The following is a 13,873-nucleotide window of genomic DNA, read 5'->3' as shown; positions in this document are numbered from 1 at the left end:
AGCCTATTTGCAGGCAATACCTTGCTCTTATCTTCACAGCAAACATTACAACGCAAATATTTATCACAAGATTTTAACCTTATTCCTTCAGATAACTCAACTGTACGTTTTAGCATTTTAAAATTTACATGCCCCAAACGCCTATGCAATAAATGGATACATTCTTCATGAGGCTTTATATTATTAAATACAGTTTGAGCCTCCCCTTTCTTACTATTATCTAAGACATATAATGTTCCATTTAAAGCTGCAGTTACCCTTTTGTTATCTTTTTCAATTATGCAATTATTATCCTTAAAAGTAATTACATAACCTAATTTATCTAATACCCTTACTGAAAGCAAATTAAACTTTAGTTGCGGTACATACAACATTTTTATATCCTGGTTTATGTACGGACAACGTGCAAAACCTTGACCTTTCGCTTTCAGGTTCCAGCCATTGGCAAGAGATATATGTTGAGAGCTTGTAGACATTTTTATAAATTTAGTCTTATCTCTTGTGATGCAGTGGGATGCGCCACTGTCAACCACCCATAAATTATTCTTCACATCAGAGTTGCTAAACGTGGCTAGTTCAAATGCTTTCTTTGGCTTTTTTACATTCTGGCTTTTTCTCTTTTTGCAGAACCTTGCCAAATGTCTCTGCCTCCACAATTAAAACATTTTTAATTGTGTATGCCGTTGAAGATAAATTCTCTTCTTCCAGGTGCTTTACTTTGCTTTGCTGGTTTCTTTCAAGCTTTGAAGATAATTTCTCTTCTTTCTTATCTTCTCTCAGCTCGTCACGCCACGCCTTCTTCTGGCTTCTTCTAGTAGCCTGCCTGTAATCTCGGTTAATGAGAGGCTTTCTTTTGGCAATACTTCCAACGAAGTCACATAGTCATCATAGCTTTGATCTAATGAAGATAATATTATGTAGACTTGTTGCAGTTCATTAAATATAAGCTCTTTTTCTTGCAAATCTTGAAAAATGCTCTTCATACAGGTTAAATGAACTAACATATCTCCATTCCTCTGAAGATGCGTTCAAAAAGCTTCCGTGTAAGATTTATATGTGCTCCTACACTGTCCCGAACATAAATCTTCCTGAGGTTCTCCCAGCAGTTTGCAGCATTTTCTTCTCCACGAATATGGACAAGCTGCTGATCACAGAGAGTCAGTCCTATGATGCATAAAGCCTGCTCATTCTTCAGTTTAAAGTCTTGTAACTTTTCTTTATCATCATCATTAGCAGGATCCCAGCTACTCACATCTGGTGGGTTTGCTATAATGTCCCACAATCCTTCTCTCTGTAGAAGTAAACTACATTTCATTGACCATGAAACATAGTTTGTTCCATCCAGCCTGGATATCATGGACAGTTGTGACAAATTTACTTGTGCCATTACTCTTCAGATATTTTGACTATTTTAAACTAATTAAAACAGTTTGTTTTTTCAGTAATGTGCAACTCACACCAACTCTCTCTGCTATATCCTGGTTAGTTAGACTATGCTGCTGGGCCCATAACCAATGTTAGGGTTTGTGGATTAACCCCTAGAAGAGTATTGCAGCAGTAGTCAAGCCAGGCAACCAAAGGAGAGCGGAAGGGCCCCAGAGTATACACACACTGAACACAAACACTGTTTGTAGTTTAAATAGTTTTTAATCCAGTTAGAGTTTAAGCATTGTCATTCAGTCCATTAAGTCATTCACAGTATTTCCATCCAGTAAGACTCACTAGTATAGTCCAAGTTAAGAGTCCTTGCAATATCTTTATCAGCCGATAAAGATATCTTCTCCTCCTCCGGTTTCACTCTCCAGAGAAACAAACGCTGGATATTCAGCAAACAGTAGCAAACAAAAACAGTTCAGTCACAGGCACTCACAGTCAGTAATCACAGTTAGTCGCAGCAGCACACAGTTACAGCAGCAGCACACAGTTACAGACAGTAACAGTAAGCTTTCCAGCTTCTAATGCTTCCTTATATTGTAACTTCTAACCGCACCCTTAATCGGCTAATTGCCTGCTGCATTGTGCTTAAAGTGATAAGCACTTAAACCATGATATCTAAGTTTTATATATTTATTCACCCAAACCATATTTGGTATCAATGTTATACCTAACAACTTCCACTGTGTTAATGGGGGCCGTTTCCCCAATAGAAGCTCAACAGAATGGCATCTTTTCTAGATTCTTAGACTCTTGACCGTTTCGGATGTAATGACAGTTGTGTCATGAACCCAGAAGAGCACTTACTTCCCCTCTCTGAGAGTATTGCAGTCCTGATTAAAGAAAATATTTCCCCATTATGTTGAAAACAGGAAATAGTTACCTGATTTGCCAGGCTCTATAACTGCAGATTTTTTTGTTTCAAAGCCTGCTTAGTAAATTAACAGGAAACAGGAATCTGCATTTGACTTTAGGTAGACCTCAAGTACTAAGAGCATGAAAGGAGAAACTGATTGTAATATTGGAAAGAATCTTGCAAGTACAACACCCCTCTCAGGTGGCCTTCCTCCTTCTATTTTATTTATTTATTTATTTATTTGATTTGCCAATTGTTTACAAGATAATAAGTATAAGTGTATACATAGTTGTGAATACATGAAATGGGTACATATAAGAAAAATAAAAGAAGAATAAGAGAAACAATAGGACAGGGACGGTAGGCACGTTGGTGCGCTTATGCACGCCCCCTACAGACCTCTTAGGAAAGGGGTGAGGTCAATAGTAGGCAATCTAAGGTTAAAGTTTTTGGGGTTTGGGGAAGAAACTACAGAATCGGGTAGAGTATTCCAGACATTGACCACTCTATTGCTGAAGTCATATTTCCTGCAATCAAGTTTGGTGCGGTTAACATTGAGTTTGTATCTATTGTGTGCTCTTGTGTTGTTATGGTTGAAGCTGAAGTATTCATTGACAGGTAGGGCATTGCAATGTATGATTTTATATACCATGCTTAAATCAGACCGAAGATGGCGTAATTCAAGGTTTTCTAGTTCTAGAATTTCAAGTCTGGTGGCATAAGGTATTCTACAACGAGTAGAGGAGTGGAGAACTCTTCTTGTGAAATATTTCTGGACTTTCTCAATTGTGCTAATATCAGATATGTAATGTGGGTTCCAGACTGATGAAATATTGGCAGGATAATAGTGCTCACCACCTTGTTAAACAAACTGCATGCACTGCTGAACCGCTTTTACTATTCAGAAGCTTCTCCTAATGCTGACCTTTGGTAAATTGATTCTAATCTTTCCCTTTGGGGGGGGGGAGGAGAAAGGAACTTGTAATTTAAATTACAGCTTGATTGCTCATTACTTGCAAGAAACAGCAAGGGTAATTCAAAGCATGAGGAAGTGAGCAGGTATTTCTCTTCATCTTCCCAAATTATTATTAATTATTAGCTCTTAAGTGGCAAAATATGGAATTGTATGAGAAATACATGTCATGCATGTATTTTGGTTCAATTTTCTACCATGTATTATCAAAATGGTGCGTCTATTTTTACTGAATACAATATTTGTGATATTTTGTATTTAGGATTTTGTACTCATCCTTGCAAGCATTGTCGTTTCACAATGCCAATTGGTATATACAGATAGCTAATTATTATGGTTAGTTTGGTGTCTTGTGGTTATGCCAACCTATTCTTCTCTCCAACCTTTTCAAGGTGCCAGTGAGTTACAGTGTATGAACTCTTCATACCAATACTCCTTGACTCATGACTGCAATTGGTACCGGAATTTCATCTGTAAGTTGGGACAGTCATTATGTCCAGGCATGCACCCAATTTTATGACTGTTTTTATGACAGTTGTAAAGTTAATCACACAGTTTTAAGTCCAAATCCATGTGGTCATGTGCACTTTAGCTTCTTCATTTCCTGTTATTTTTTCTATTTTGTGGTTCCACCAGTTCTTGCTTGCAGGCAAGTGGTTCTGTTTGAATTATGCTTAATTTAATTGTACATTTGGTTGTGCTGGATAAAAGCTAAATTAATTCACTCCCTTAACCTTTCTCACGTTCATAATTGCTACCCTTATTTATTTTTTTCTAAATTCCTAGCAGATTTCAACGAGTAGCCAAATATAAAACTGATGCACCTTTGGGACATGATTAGAGTATTGGACTTAGTGCAGGAAAGGAATAGTTCAAATTTCTGTTCAGTAGGGAGAATTATTGTTATACCTAAGATTTCTAGAACCTAAATGCCATTCAAAAATTGAAACAAGACAAGTATATATTTCAATCCAATTTATAATTTAGAACAGCTTTCCTGAAGTTGATGGACTCCAGAGGTGTTGGTCTTCAGCTCTCAGGCCTGGGCCTTTTGCTATCCATGCAAAGAGTTTGTTCAACATACCCAGAGGAGAATAAAAGGTAAGGGTTCCCCTTGCACATATGTGCTAGTCGTTTCCAGCTCTAGGGGGCAGTGTTCAACTCCGTTACAAAGCTGAAGAGCCAGTGCTGTCTGAAGACGTCTCTGTGGTCATGTGGCCGGCATGACTAAATGCCGGAAGGCTCACGGAATACTGTTACCTTCCCACCAAAGTGGTCCCTATTCTTCTACTTGCATTTTTTACGTGCTTTAAAACTACTAGGTTGGCAGTAAGTAACGGGAGCTCACTCCGTTACGCGGCGCTAGGGATTCGAACCGCTGAATTGCCAACCATTCTGATCGACAAGCTCAGCGTCTTAGCATGGTCAAAGCTGATTTAGAAGCATTTACTCACCTGCTGTGCTCCAGTTTCAGGATCAGTCATGGCAACCACAGAAAAATCCCCAAATCTTTCTCCAGAGGCATCAATAGATACTGGCCCTGCAATGCCTGAAGAACAATATATATATATGTATTATGTGTGTGTGTGTGTGTGTGTGTGTGTTTTAAGTTGAAAACATTGAATGTTTCCAGGAAAAATAAAAAAGAGGGCAAAATTTTTACAGGCTGATATGATAAGGAATTCTAGCAGCCTTCTGATGGCATTCCAAGAGACTGCAATTGTGCCTACATTCTTAGAATACGTAACATTTCCTTCTCAAGAGGATAAATTATTTCATCTTATTAATAGAAATGAAAGTAACCAAGTCTTTTTTGACACTCCCTAATAGAAACTGGCTCCCTTGCCCTTAAAACCCTTGCCCTGGGCTAAAAGAAGCAAGAAGTAAATGGCTTTGAATAGCTTACACAGAGGGGATCGTATTGGAAAGCAAATGTACTCGTCGAATTTTGGGATTCTTTGTTGTCTTACTAACCATTTTTTTAAAAAAATCAATGAAAGCTCTACAAAATTATGTTAGAAATTAATTTACAATGAAAAGTCTTGCTCTGAAAAATCTAATTTCTCACAGGATGCTCACTGTTGCTTACTTGAAGTCAAATCAATTTTAAGGATCCCTATCTGTAGAACTAGAGACCCAATTTGGGACAATAGTGAATGCACCAGGCTGGAAACCCAGGGGCTCAGGAGTTCTAGTCCCACCTTAAACATGAAACCAGGACACACTCTCAGCCCTAGGGTGGAGGCAATGGCAAAACACTTCTGAAAAACGTTGCTAAGAAAATTCCAGGGACTAATCCAGCCAGTCACCAGGAATTTACACTGACTTGAAGGCACATTAAAAAAAAAAAATCTGGTAGATATAACAGGAAATAGTCTTTTCTCTCTTCTTTCCTTGCAGAAACTCTGTCAAGAAATAGGTAAAGAGATAGCAAATATCCAGAAACATTTGACTAAACAGTTCCCTCTTTCTCCCACAATCCAACCTTCTACACTAGTTGCAAGGGGGGGCGCTGCTGGGGGTTCGGGAGAACCCCTAGCTAAGATTCTGTGCAGTTCGGAGAACCCCCAAATCCCACTCCTGGCTGGCCCCACCCATCCTGCCCCTCCCCTCCCAGGGTCCCCACGCGGTCCATTTTGGATGCAGGTAAGTACAGGGCACGCATGGAGGTTCGGGGAGGGTGAAAAACGGGTCTTCCTGAAAGCCTCCTTCCAGAGAGCCTCCGGAGCCTGGGGAGTCTGTTTTCTCCCTCCCAGAGGCTCAAGGAAAGCCTCTGGAGCACGGGGAGATGTGTCCCCCCCGCCCGCCGTGGTGCAAGAGGCTGACTATGCCACGCCCACCCAGCAAAGGGGCAGAGAACCCGTTGCTAACATTTTTGAAGCCCACCCCGAACTAGTTGTACTAATACCACTGGTTGTATCCCTAACTGATTCCTGAAGTAGTGCATATGCTAGTGAGGTGTCCGTCTGTTGCAGTTTTCAGTGAAATCAATGATCTGCTGTGTGCTATATAATCTTTGTAAAGTGAGGCACTGAATTAGTTGAACTTGTTTACGAAGAAAATACATGCAAGTTTTGGGCTTGACTTGTAACCTGATATTTACCAGATATCATCATACTAAAATGCCTCTTAATTCCTTGCTGAGGATTATGAGAGTTCCAAGCATATCCAGAAGATGCCAGAATGAGGAATGTTGAGTTAAAGATTTAGAAGAGATATTTTCTTTTCTCTTCCAGAAAAAAGACAGACGGATTAGTCTATGCCAAACTTCTATGTGCTTAATTGTATATACATTCTGCTCTTCTTTGCGTGTAAAAAAGAAAATTCATTTTCATGGACCATTTCTCCCGAAATACATATTTCTTTGCATAACTTGGGTTCCAAAAAGCCCATTATCCAATTTTGAGAGGAGCACAGTCTACATAATTGCTCATCCAGGAAATGTGGAATAGGAAGTTCATTTCAAAATGCATACCAGATGAAATGAAATTTCACTGCAATTCTACTGTCAATCTAATATTTCCCTTCTACTAAAGCATTTCCTTTAATGCTCTCTTCCTAAAGAAAAAGTAACAGCCGCTGAGAAAATGGCTGATGATGTTTTTCAAAGCCATTCCAGTTTCTGAACTCATTGTTGGGTTCTTATCTAAAGGAAACATTTCCGTTTCTTTAAGTACTTCTTACGAAAAGCTTGATAATTTTGCCCAGCACATAATGACGGGTGAATTTGACAAGAGCTGCTGATCTTACCAGGAATGTCCTGCTTATTTTATAAAGTTTAGTTCTATGTGGATGTTTGTGTACATGTAGGACTTAAGATGGTTTTTTAAATAATCAGGCACAAACACTAGAAATGAAAAAAATATATGGAAGCCTTACTTTCCAAATGTACAAAGAAATTTTTGAAGCCTAATACAAAAAAAGTAACACTGCAGCTAAAGAGGTAAATAGGCAATGAACATCTGAGTATTTTTTTTTTTAAAAAATCAAACCTAGCTTTTAGGTTTAAAAAACTAAATTAAAAAAGGAACAAATGTAATGAGGTGAGCTAATAAACAAACAGGAAAACAGTTGAAAAACAGGAAAAAACTTAAAAGGGGGAATCCAGAGTTTCAGAATCACTGTAATAAGGACATATTGCTGCTTGCCACTGGTATTTTATATTGGTTCTATTAACATGGATACAACAGGGAGCTAAGCAGTACTTTTAAAGTATTTAAAAGCTGCACTGTCTATGCAGTTCTCTACATATTGTGGTTAAATTCAATATTCTCCACTCTTTTTATTATACCATACAATCATATGTAGGAGACAGCATTTTAGGCAGAACAGTGGGGACAAAAGGTAGAAGGTTGAGGGGTGAAGGTTATTTAAATCAGTGCTTTTCAAACCCGGCAACTTGAAGATTTGTGGACTTCAACACCCAGAATTCCCCAGCCAGCATGAAGTCAGCACATCTTCAAGTTCCCAAGTTTGAAAAACATTGATTAAAACAAAGCATTCAGAGATCCTTATGCTTTATTCTTTAAAGTGCTCCGTTTTAACTCTCTCAGAGTTTTTTGGTTGTTTCGATCGCCAATTCAAAGGGTTGGTTTCAATCTGTGTAATCCAACAGAGTGTTTTCTTCTCATAGAAACTTCCTTCCATAGAAACCAATTGTTGTCTTAAGGTTATCTAGAATTTTTCCTCTGATAACCACTTCAGTCTGACCTCTTTTGTTCTCTCCATAAGTTCTCGCCCCGTGACTTTGTTGGTACTTGAAGCTCCTGAACTGAACTGAACTAAGCTCCTGCGCTGGTCCTGTACTTTATGCTGCTAGCATAAGATTTTGCATGACACAAATGTTTAAAAAATAGTTAACAAAATCAATCAATCAACCAACCAATCACAAAATCTTCTTTCATAATATTAGCAGAAACAATTGGCTTTTCATATCAATTATCTAGAAGGGTTGATCAACAAAACCCAGGAATCATAATCTCTATTATGAAGAAACAAGGATAAAAAGTGGCAGCTTTTACTAAAAAAAAAAACTATTTATAAAAAAGCATGGAATATGTGACTTGGTGTACCTTCGTATGTCCTGTTCCATGACTGATGAACAATCTTATCTCCATCTTTCTTTGTGAAGCCATTCTTCAGAACTTCCCGTAAAGCCAGAACATAGAGAACCAAGGCATCATGGAAACCTTCAACAAACATGTTCACCTAAAAGCAAAACAACATTTTGTTGATGATTTGGCCTGTAAGTTCAGCAAAATCATAATTTTATGCATCTTCATAGACATCCCTAGAAGTAGCAAGGGGGGGAAATGATAATATGCATGTTATGAGATCAGCCTGAAATGACATGACCTGTGTACTTGTATAGATACCCCAAAATTTGCATGATGGCATTTATTTATTTGTTCATTTATTCATATGTTTGTTCATTTAAGTTTATTAGCTGTCCAACTCCAGTGGACGCTGTGTGGTACATACATGTCAAAAAGACATAAAAGCAGCTAAAATATTAAATCAACAGCAGCTTGGATTAAAATGTTTGAATTCAGCAGCAGATACTGGCTGATAAACAGAACCCATGAATAGGAAGTTACTATTCTGCTGATCGTCCTCAACAATAAACCAACATAGCTACTCAGTTTATACTAAAGGGGAATATATATTTCTGTCAGCAAAGTCATACAAAATTTAATATGGGAGAAGCTATGGTCTGACCTAGAACAGATAAGACAATCTGAGATGTTTCCTTTCTCTTTTTCTATAATAATTACTCTTTATATACACTGTATATACATAATCCACCAACTCACTGTATTCCTTTTCCTGTTGAGGATCTGAGAAAATGCTATCCAAATACTCTGTCATTGCCCATGACTCAGAAATAACAAATATTTATTAAACTGTTTTAAACAGGTTTTACCATAAACAGAACAGAAGTCCTTAGGCTTTTGTAAGTGGAGAAGAGATAAGTGTTTTTGTCCCCTGAGTTTGGTTGGCTTCCCCTAGTTCTCTACCCTCCTACAGATGCTAGAAACCTATTCTTGGCATAACTATCTTGGCAGGATTTTGAATGGCAGAACAATTCCATCCTGTAGCTTATTTTCTAAAGACTGCCCTGTGTGCACGCATGTATCTCCACATTTTGTGGCTCTTTCAGTCAATGGCATGAGCTAAGTGAAATGTCCCTTTCCAATACAAGTGCAAAAAAGCATATAAATAGCCTAGTGTTTTTGAGAAATCCCGCCAATGCTGTGCTACAAGGAATCCAGCTGTGTAGCTGCTCTCCCTGGGTTGCAATGCTTTGCCCTGTTTGCTGGCCATCTGTAGATTCAGAGAGAATGGGAGCAGCCAGTTTATATGAATAGGCTTGTCTTCTATGCCAAACTGGTGGGTACCCTTTTCACTTCCGCTTGCTTTTTTACAGAATTCTTTTCTGCCCCTCTTTTCAAATTTTGGAGCAACCCCAAGAGAAAGAGAAAGTTGCATTAAAAAAAAAGCTAATTGCTGTATTCTTTGGGCAATTAAAAACAGAAAGGCTAATGAGACTGACTTCCCTTAGCAACAGAAATAAAAGCATGCATGCATGCATGCATAGTTCATATATCTGAATAGGAGGAAAAGAAAGCTGAATGGCTTGGGTGGACAAAGGAACACATTAATGGGAGCTTTACAATTTCACCCACATTTATTCCAGAAACCAGTCTCTTGAGTTTGTTATAATATGAATGCAGCAAAGTTGAACAAATGATTAACAAGTGATTTATAAATTAAGGCAGAAGATTTCTTAAGTAGAGGAAATGTCCAAAGTTCTACTAAACCAAGGCAACACCAGTTTATGATTTTAAAACATTTAGAAATAGACTTTGAGCTCATCTGCAAAGTGTGCTTACTGTAGTGATTTCCCCCCCCGCCCCCAGCCACTTCCTCTTTTTTAATATCTGAAAGAGGTTGGCCTACCAATGATCTGCACAATGTAAAACCTTGAAATTGACTAACCCATCCCTGATATAATTGAAAGATTTTATAGTCTGCATGTAGAGCTTCATAGGGAAGACCTGGCTCCTTACTTCTTTTTAACAGCAATTTCTTTTCAGGAGATCACCAGAGGTCGCCAACCTTTTGGACCTCAGGGACCATCAAACTCATAATTTTAAATCCCGGGGACCACTAATATAAATTTTGATTGACAGTGGCTTGCTGACATTGGTGGGAGAGAGAGAGAGATCTGATCTAACTTCTCTCTCTTCCTCTCTCTCTCTCTCTCACACACACACAAACACACAGAGAGCAGGGGTGAGATTCAAAGTTCTTGGGCGTGGCCTAATTTGTGGGTATGGCTTGGTGGTCATGTGACTGGCTGGGCATGGCTTGTATGTAAATATTATAAATATTTATGTAAATATTGAATTTTTTATTTAAAAAAGAGCAACTTTTACCCAAAATCAGGCAAAGCAGGCAGACAGATTGAGTTGCTCACAGAATCACACTTAGAGATCTGTGTTTCTGCCATCGGCTAGTTGACTCTGCACTGCTTCAGTCCTAAGGAAGGTTCGGCTCTGCTTAAAAGCAAAGCTGAAGATCTAAAGATTAGCTAGAAAGCAAGAAATCCAACAGTTTCCTGCTTTCTAGCTAATCTAAATCTCCCAGCACAGCAGAACAGCTGATGGTCAGAAAAAGGAAAAATAGCAATTTAGCAGGCAAATTTGCCAGGTAAGGAGTGAGTGGGTGGGGAGGGTTCCTGTGGGCCATGTGGGCGGTGCAGTCTTGTGTTTCCGCGCAGCCTGTATTAGTTGCTTTGGGGGGTGCTCTGGGGGGTGACATTTCTTTGCAGACTACCAACATTTTCCTGCAGACCACCAGTGGGCCACAGCCCGCCGATTGGCGACCACTGCACTCCACTCTGACCCCCTATGGTCTCAACACACTATGTAACAATGTAAGAGGCTTTGCTGTGGTGTATCTGAAGCTCACCTGATGGGGAATAGCATTTCCAGCACTGGCTCCTCCCTTCCTAGAATGTAACTTAGAACAGGAGTGTGGCAGCTCACGTGGTTAAGATGCTGGCTTGACAACCAACAAGTACACATTCAGGGCCTAAATGATGAGCGAGCTCCCATCATTCCCTCCAGCTCCTGATCACCCAGCAATTTGAAAGCTGGCAACTGCAAGTAGTGAGATGGGTACCACTTTGGTGGGCAACTTAATGGGGGACATGAAAGGAACCCATAACTGGGAATCCCCTGGGCAATAGTGATGTCACCAGCTAATCCTTCAACCACAAGTGCTTTGGTACTTCCAATATGAGAGCGAGTGAGCGACTTAGAATAGATATCGTAGGGATGAGCCCTTATAGTATAAAGTGTACAATTACACCAAAAGTGTAACAATGCCCTTATCTGCAATAAATGACTATTTTAGGGCTTTTTCATTTCCCAAACCTTCAGAAACAGTTGGGAGGTGATTGATAGTGGCCTTAAATTCTGCTAAGAACAAACATTACAAAGTTCCATACAAAAGGGGAAACAGAAATCTAACATTCATTCATTCATTCATTGATTTGATTTGGAGCCTACCTGATTTCAGTCACCCCTGGGTAGCTTATTCATTAAAAATCTTGAACAATATGAGTTATTATGTAACATAATTATTATGTAACATAATAATTATTATGATGACTATGAAATAGATGCACAAAAAGGAGTGATAAACCAACCGATACACTGTCTGTAAATTTATGAAGAATGATGATGTTCTTATGTTATGTTTTATGTTTTATGTGTTTTTATTTGTTGTTAAAATCAATAAAACTTTTATAAAAAAAAAAAAAATCTTGAACAAGAAAAAGACAATGAACATCGGGAATAACACAATGCCCCCAAAACCTCACAGGGACTCAGCAACCACTCTACCCCACCCCCCAGGCCTGAAGCAAAGCCAAGTTTTCAAGGATTTACAGAACACCCTCCATGGTGATAACCGTATGGATCTTACAATGCTGTTCAGCAGTGGGATCCTACCTATCCCACTACTGGTTTGGTGATCGCACACACATGCACGCGCAGCTTTCCACATACCAGCTGAGGCCTGCAGCACCAATTAGCTGAGAGGATAAAGAAAAGTGCAGGGGTGGGCAGGAGGGCCGATCCTGCACTTTTTTCTTCTTTCTCCTCTCAACTGGCTTTTTTCCCGCCTCTCAGCTGATCGTTGGAGGCTTTTTTTACTACCAGTTAGGCTGAACCGGTAGGAAATTTTGCTACCAGTTTGGCTGAACCAGGCCGAACCGGTAGGAATACCACCACTGCTGCTGTTCCAGAGGAAAGACGCTGTGAGAGAGAGATTTCCTAGGTTCCAATAGATGACACTGATTAACTGAAGGGGCCTGGAGTGGATCCATCCTGATGAATATAGTGGGATGAGCAGAGATCCTCAGAGACAGGCAGACCTCAAATAACCAACCTCTGTGCCCTGAAATATGGTTTGCATTGGAGAAAAGATGGGTTTCAGTTTAATGCTTCTCTTTTCTTCTCTGGGCTGCTAACAGGGAATGCAAAGCAAAAAAGCAAGCAAAAGTTGTCCACAAGGTGAAGTCAAACAAGTTGAGATGGCCATAACAGTGAGATCTAAGCTTTAGATTTCAGAACGGAAGAGTGTCCTCACAGTCAAGGAAACATTCTCCTGAGAGTACCTAAAGCTCAAATATTTGAGAGACTAAAAAAAGAAAAGGCTAATTTTGAAAAAGTAGCTGTGCAAAAGTTTTAGCTTTGCAGCTAAGCAAAAACAACAACAACAACAAAAACAACACTTGAACTCTAATAACATTGTTGATTTTGGGGACTTATTGACGTCTAATGCAACTCCTATTTGGCACCCATTCTTCATGTGGAAAGACTTTATAGTTAATCTTTAAGGACTAGATTAAATTTTAAAAAGGCAAATTCCATTAAGTGGAGAGAAGCTGCCAAAAAAAGGAAGGAAGGAAGGAAGGAAGGAAGGAAGGAAGGGAGGAAGGAAGGAAGGAAGGAAAGAAAGAAGGAAAGAAAGAAACAGAGCAATAATGTACATAGAATTTATCCTCTTCCTTAGTTGCAAATCTTTTAAAAAATTACTTAATAGGTAACTGGCTATTTATATTAGGAAACTCACTGTACACCAATCTCTTAATGAATATTAATTCTTTTAGATTAATTAATAATTAATTAATTCCCCAAGAAAAATGAGGAAATGATTTGAAAATACTATTATTATCAAATCAGATGGAGGAGCAGGTATAAAAAAAAGCAATAATGTAAGCAATTTCATGGAGGAGCAGGTATAAAAAAAGCATTATGTAAGCAATTTCATCCCCTCAATAGGAGGCAGCACAACCCACTGATCACTTTTCAAAGTTGGATAGAGCAACTTGAATTCATTTTTTTTTTCAAAAGAACAGCAAGCTTTTCATCACTGACAAACAATATTTTTGGCTGAAGTCCTCTGGAGCAAGAAAGAAGAGACTGCCAAATAGAAGAATCAAGTTCAGAAGAGGGATTTCTTCAGGAATGTGGCATGAAAGGAATTAAATTGTCTGATTAGTTATTTGCCTGGTACAGTTTACTTTAAAAAAAGAC

The 13,873-nt window shown here is 38.8% G+C and overlaps 1 protein-coding gene across 5 annotated transcripts in view; it reads right to left on the bottom strand.

The window, feature by feature from the left end:
* Nucleotides 1-13,873, bottom strand: part of NPR3 (natriuretic peptide receptor 3) — an 89,025-nt gene that overhangs the window by 17,679 nt on the left and 57,473 nt on the right. For all 5 annotated transcript variants that reach the window (XR_015748263.1, XM_026666383.2, XM_087958536.1 and 2 more), the window contains exons 4-5: nt 8,336-8,471; nt 4,718-4,812 (exon numbers count right to left, since the gene is read on the bottom strand). Coding sequence is in view for 4 of the 5 variants with exons in the window: in XM_026666383.2 (XP_026522168.1) it covers nt 4,718-4,812; nt 8,336-8,471 (231 nt within the window). In the remaining variant the exon portion in view is untranslated. The remainder of the gene's footprint in view (nt 1-4,717; nt 4,813-8,335; nt 8,472-13,873) is intronic.

The sequence above is a fragment of the Notechis scutatus genome, chromosome 2 (assembly GCF_049901735.1).
Source record: "Notechis scutatus isolate UNSWTSFEM ecotype Mainland chromosome 2, rNotScu1.2, whole genome shotgun sequence".
Taxonomy (NCBI): domain Eukaryota; kingdom Metazoa; phylum Chordata; class Lepidosauria; order Squamata; family Elapidae; genus Notechis; species Notechis scutatus.
This window is presented reverse-complemented; position numbering and strand designations above follow the sequence as displayed.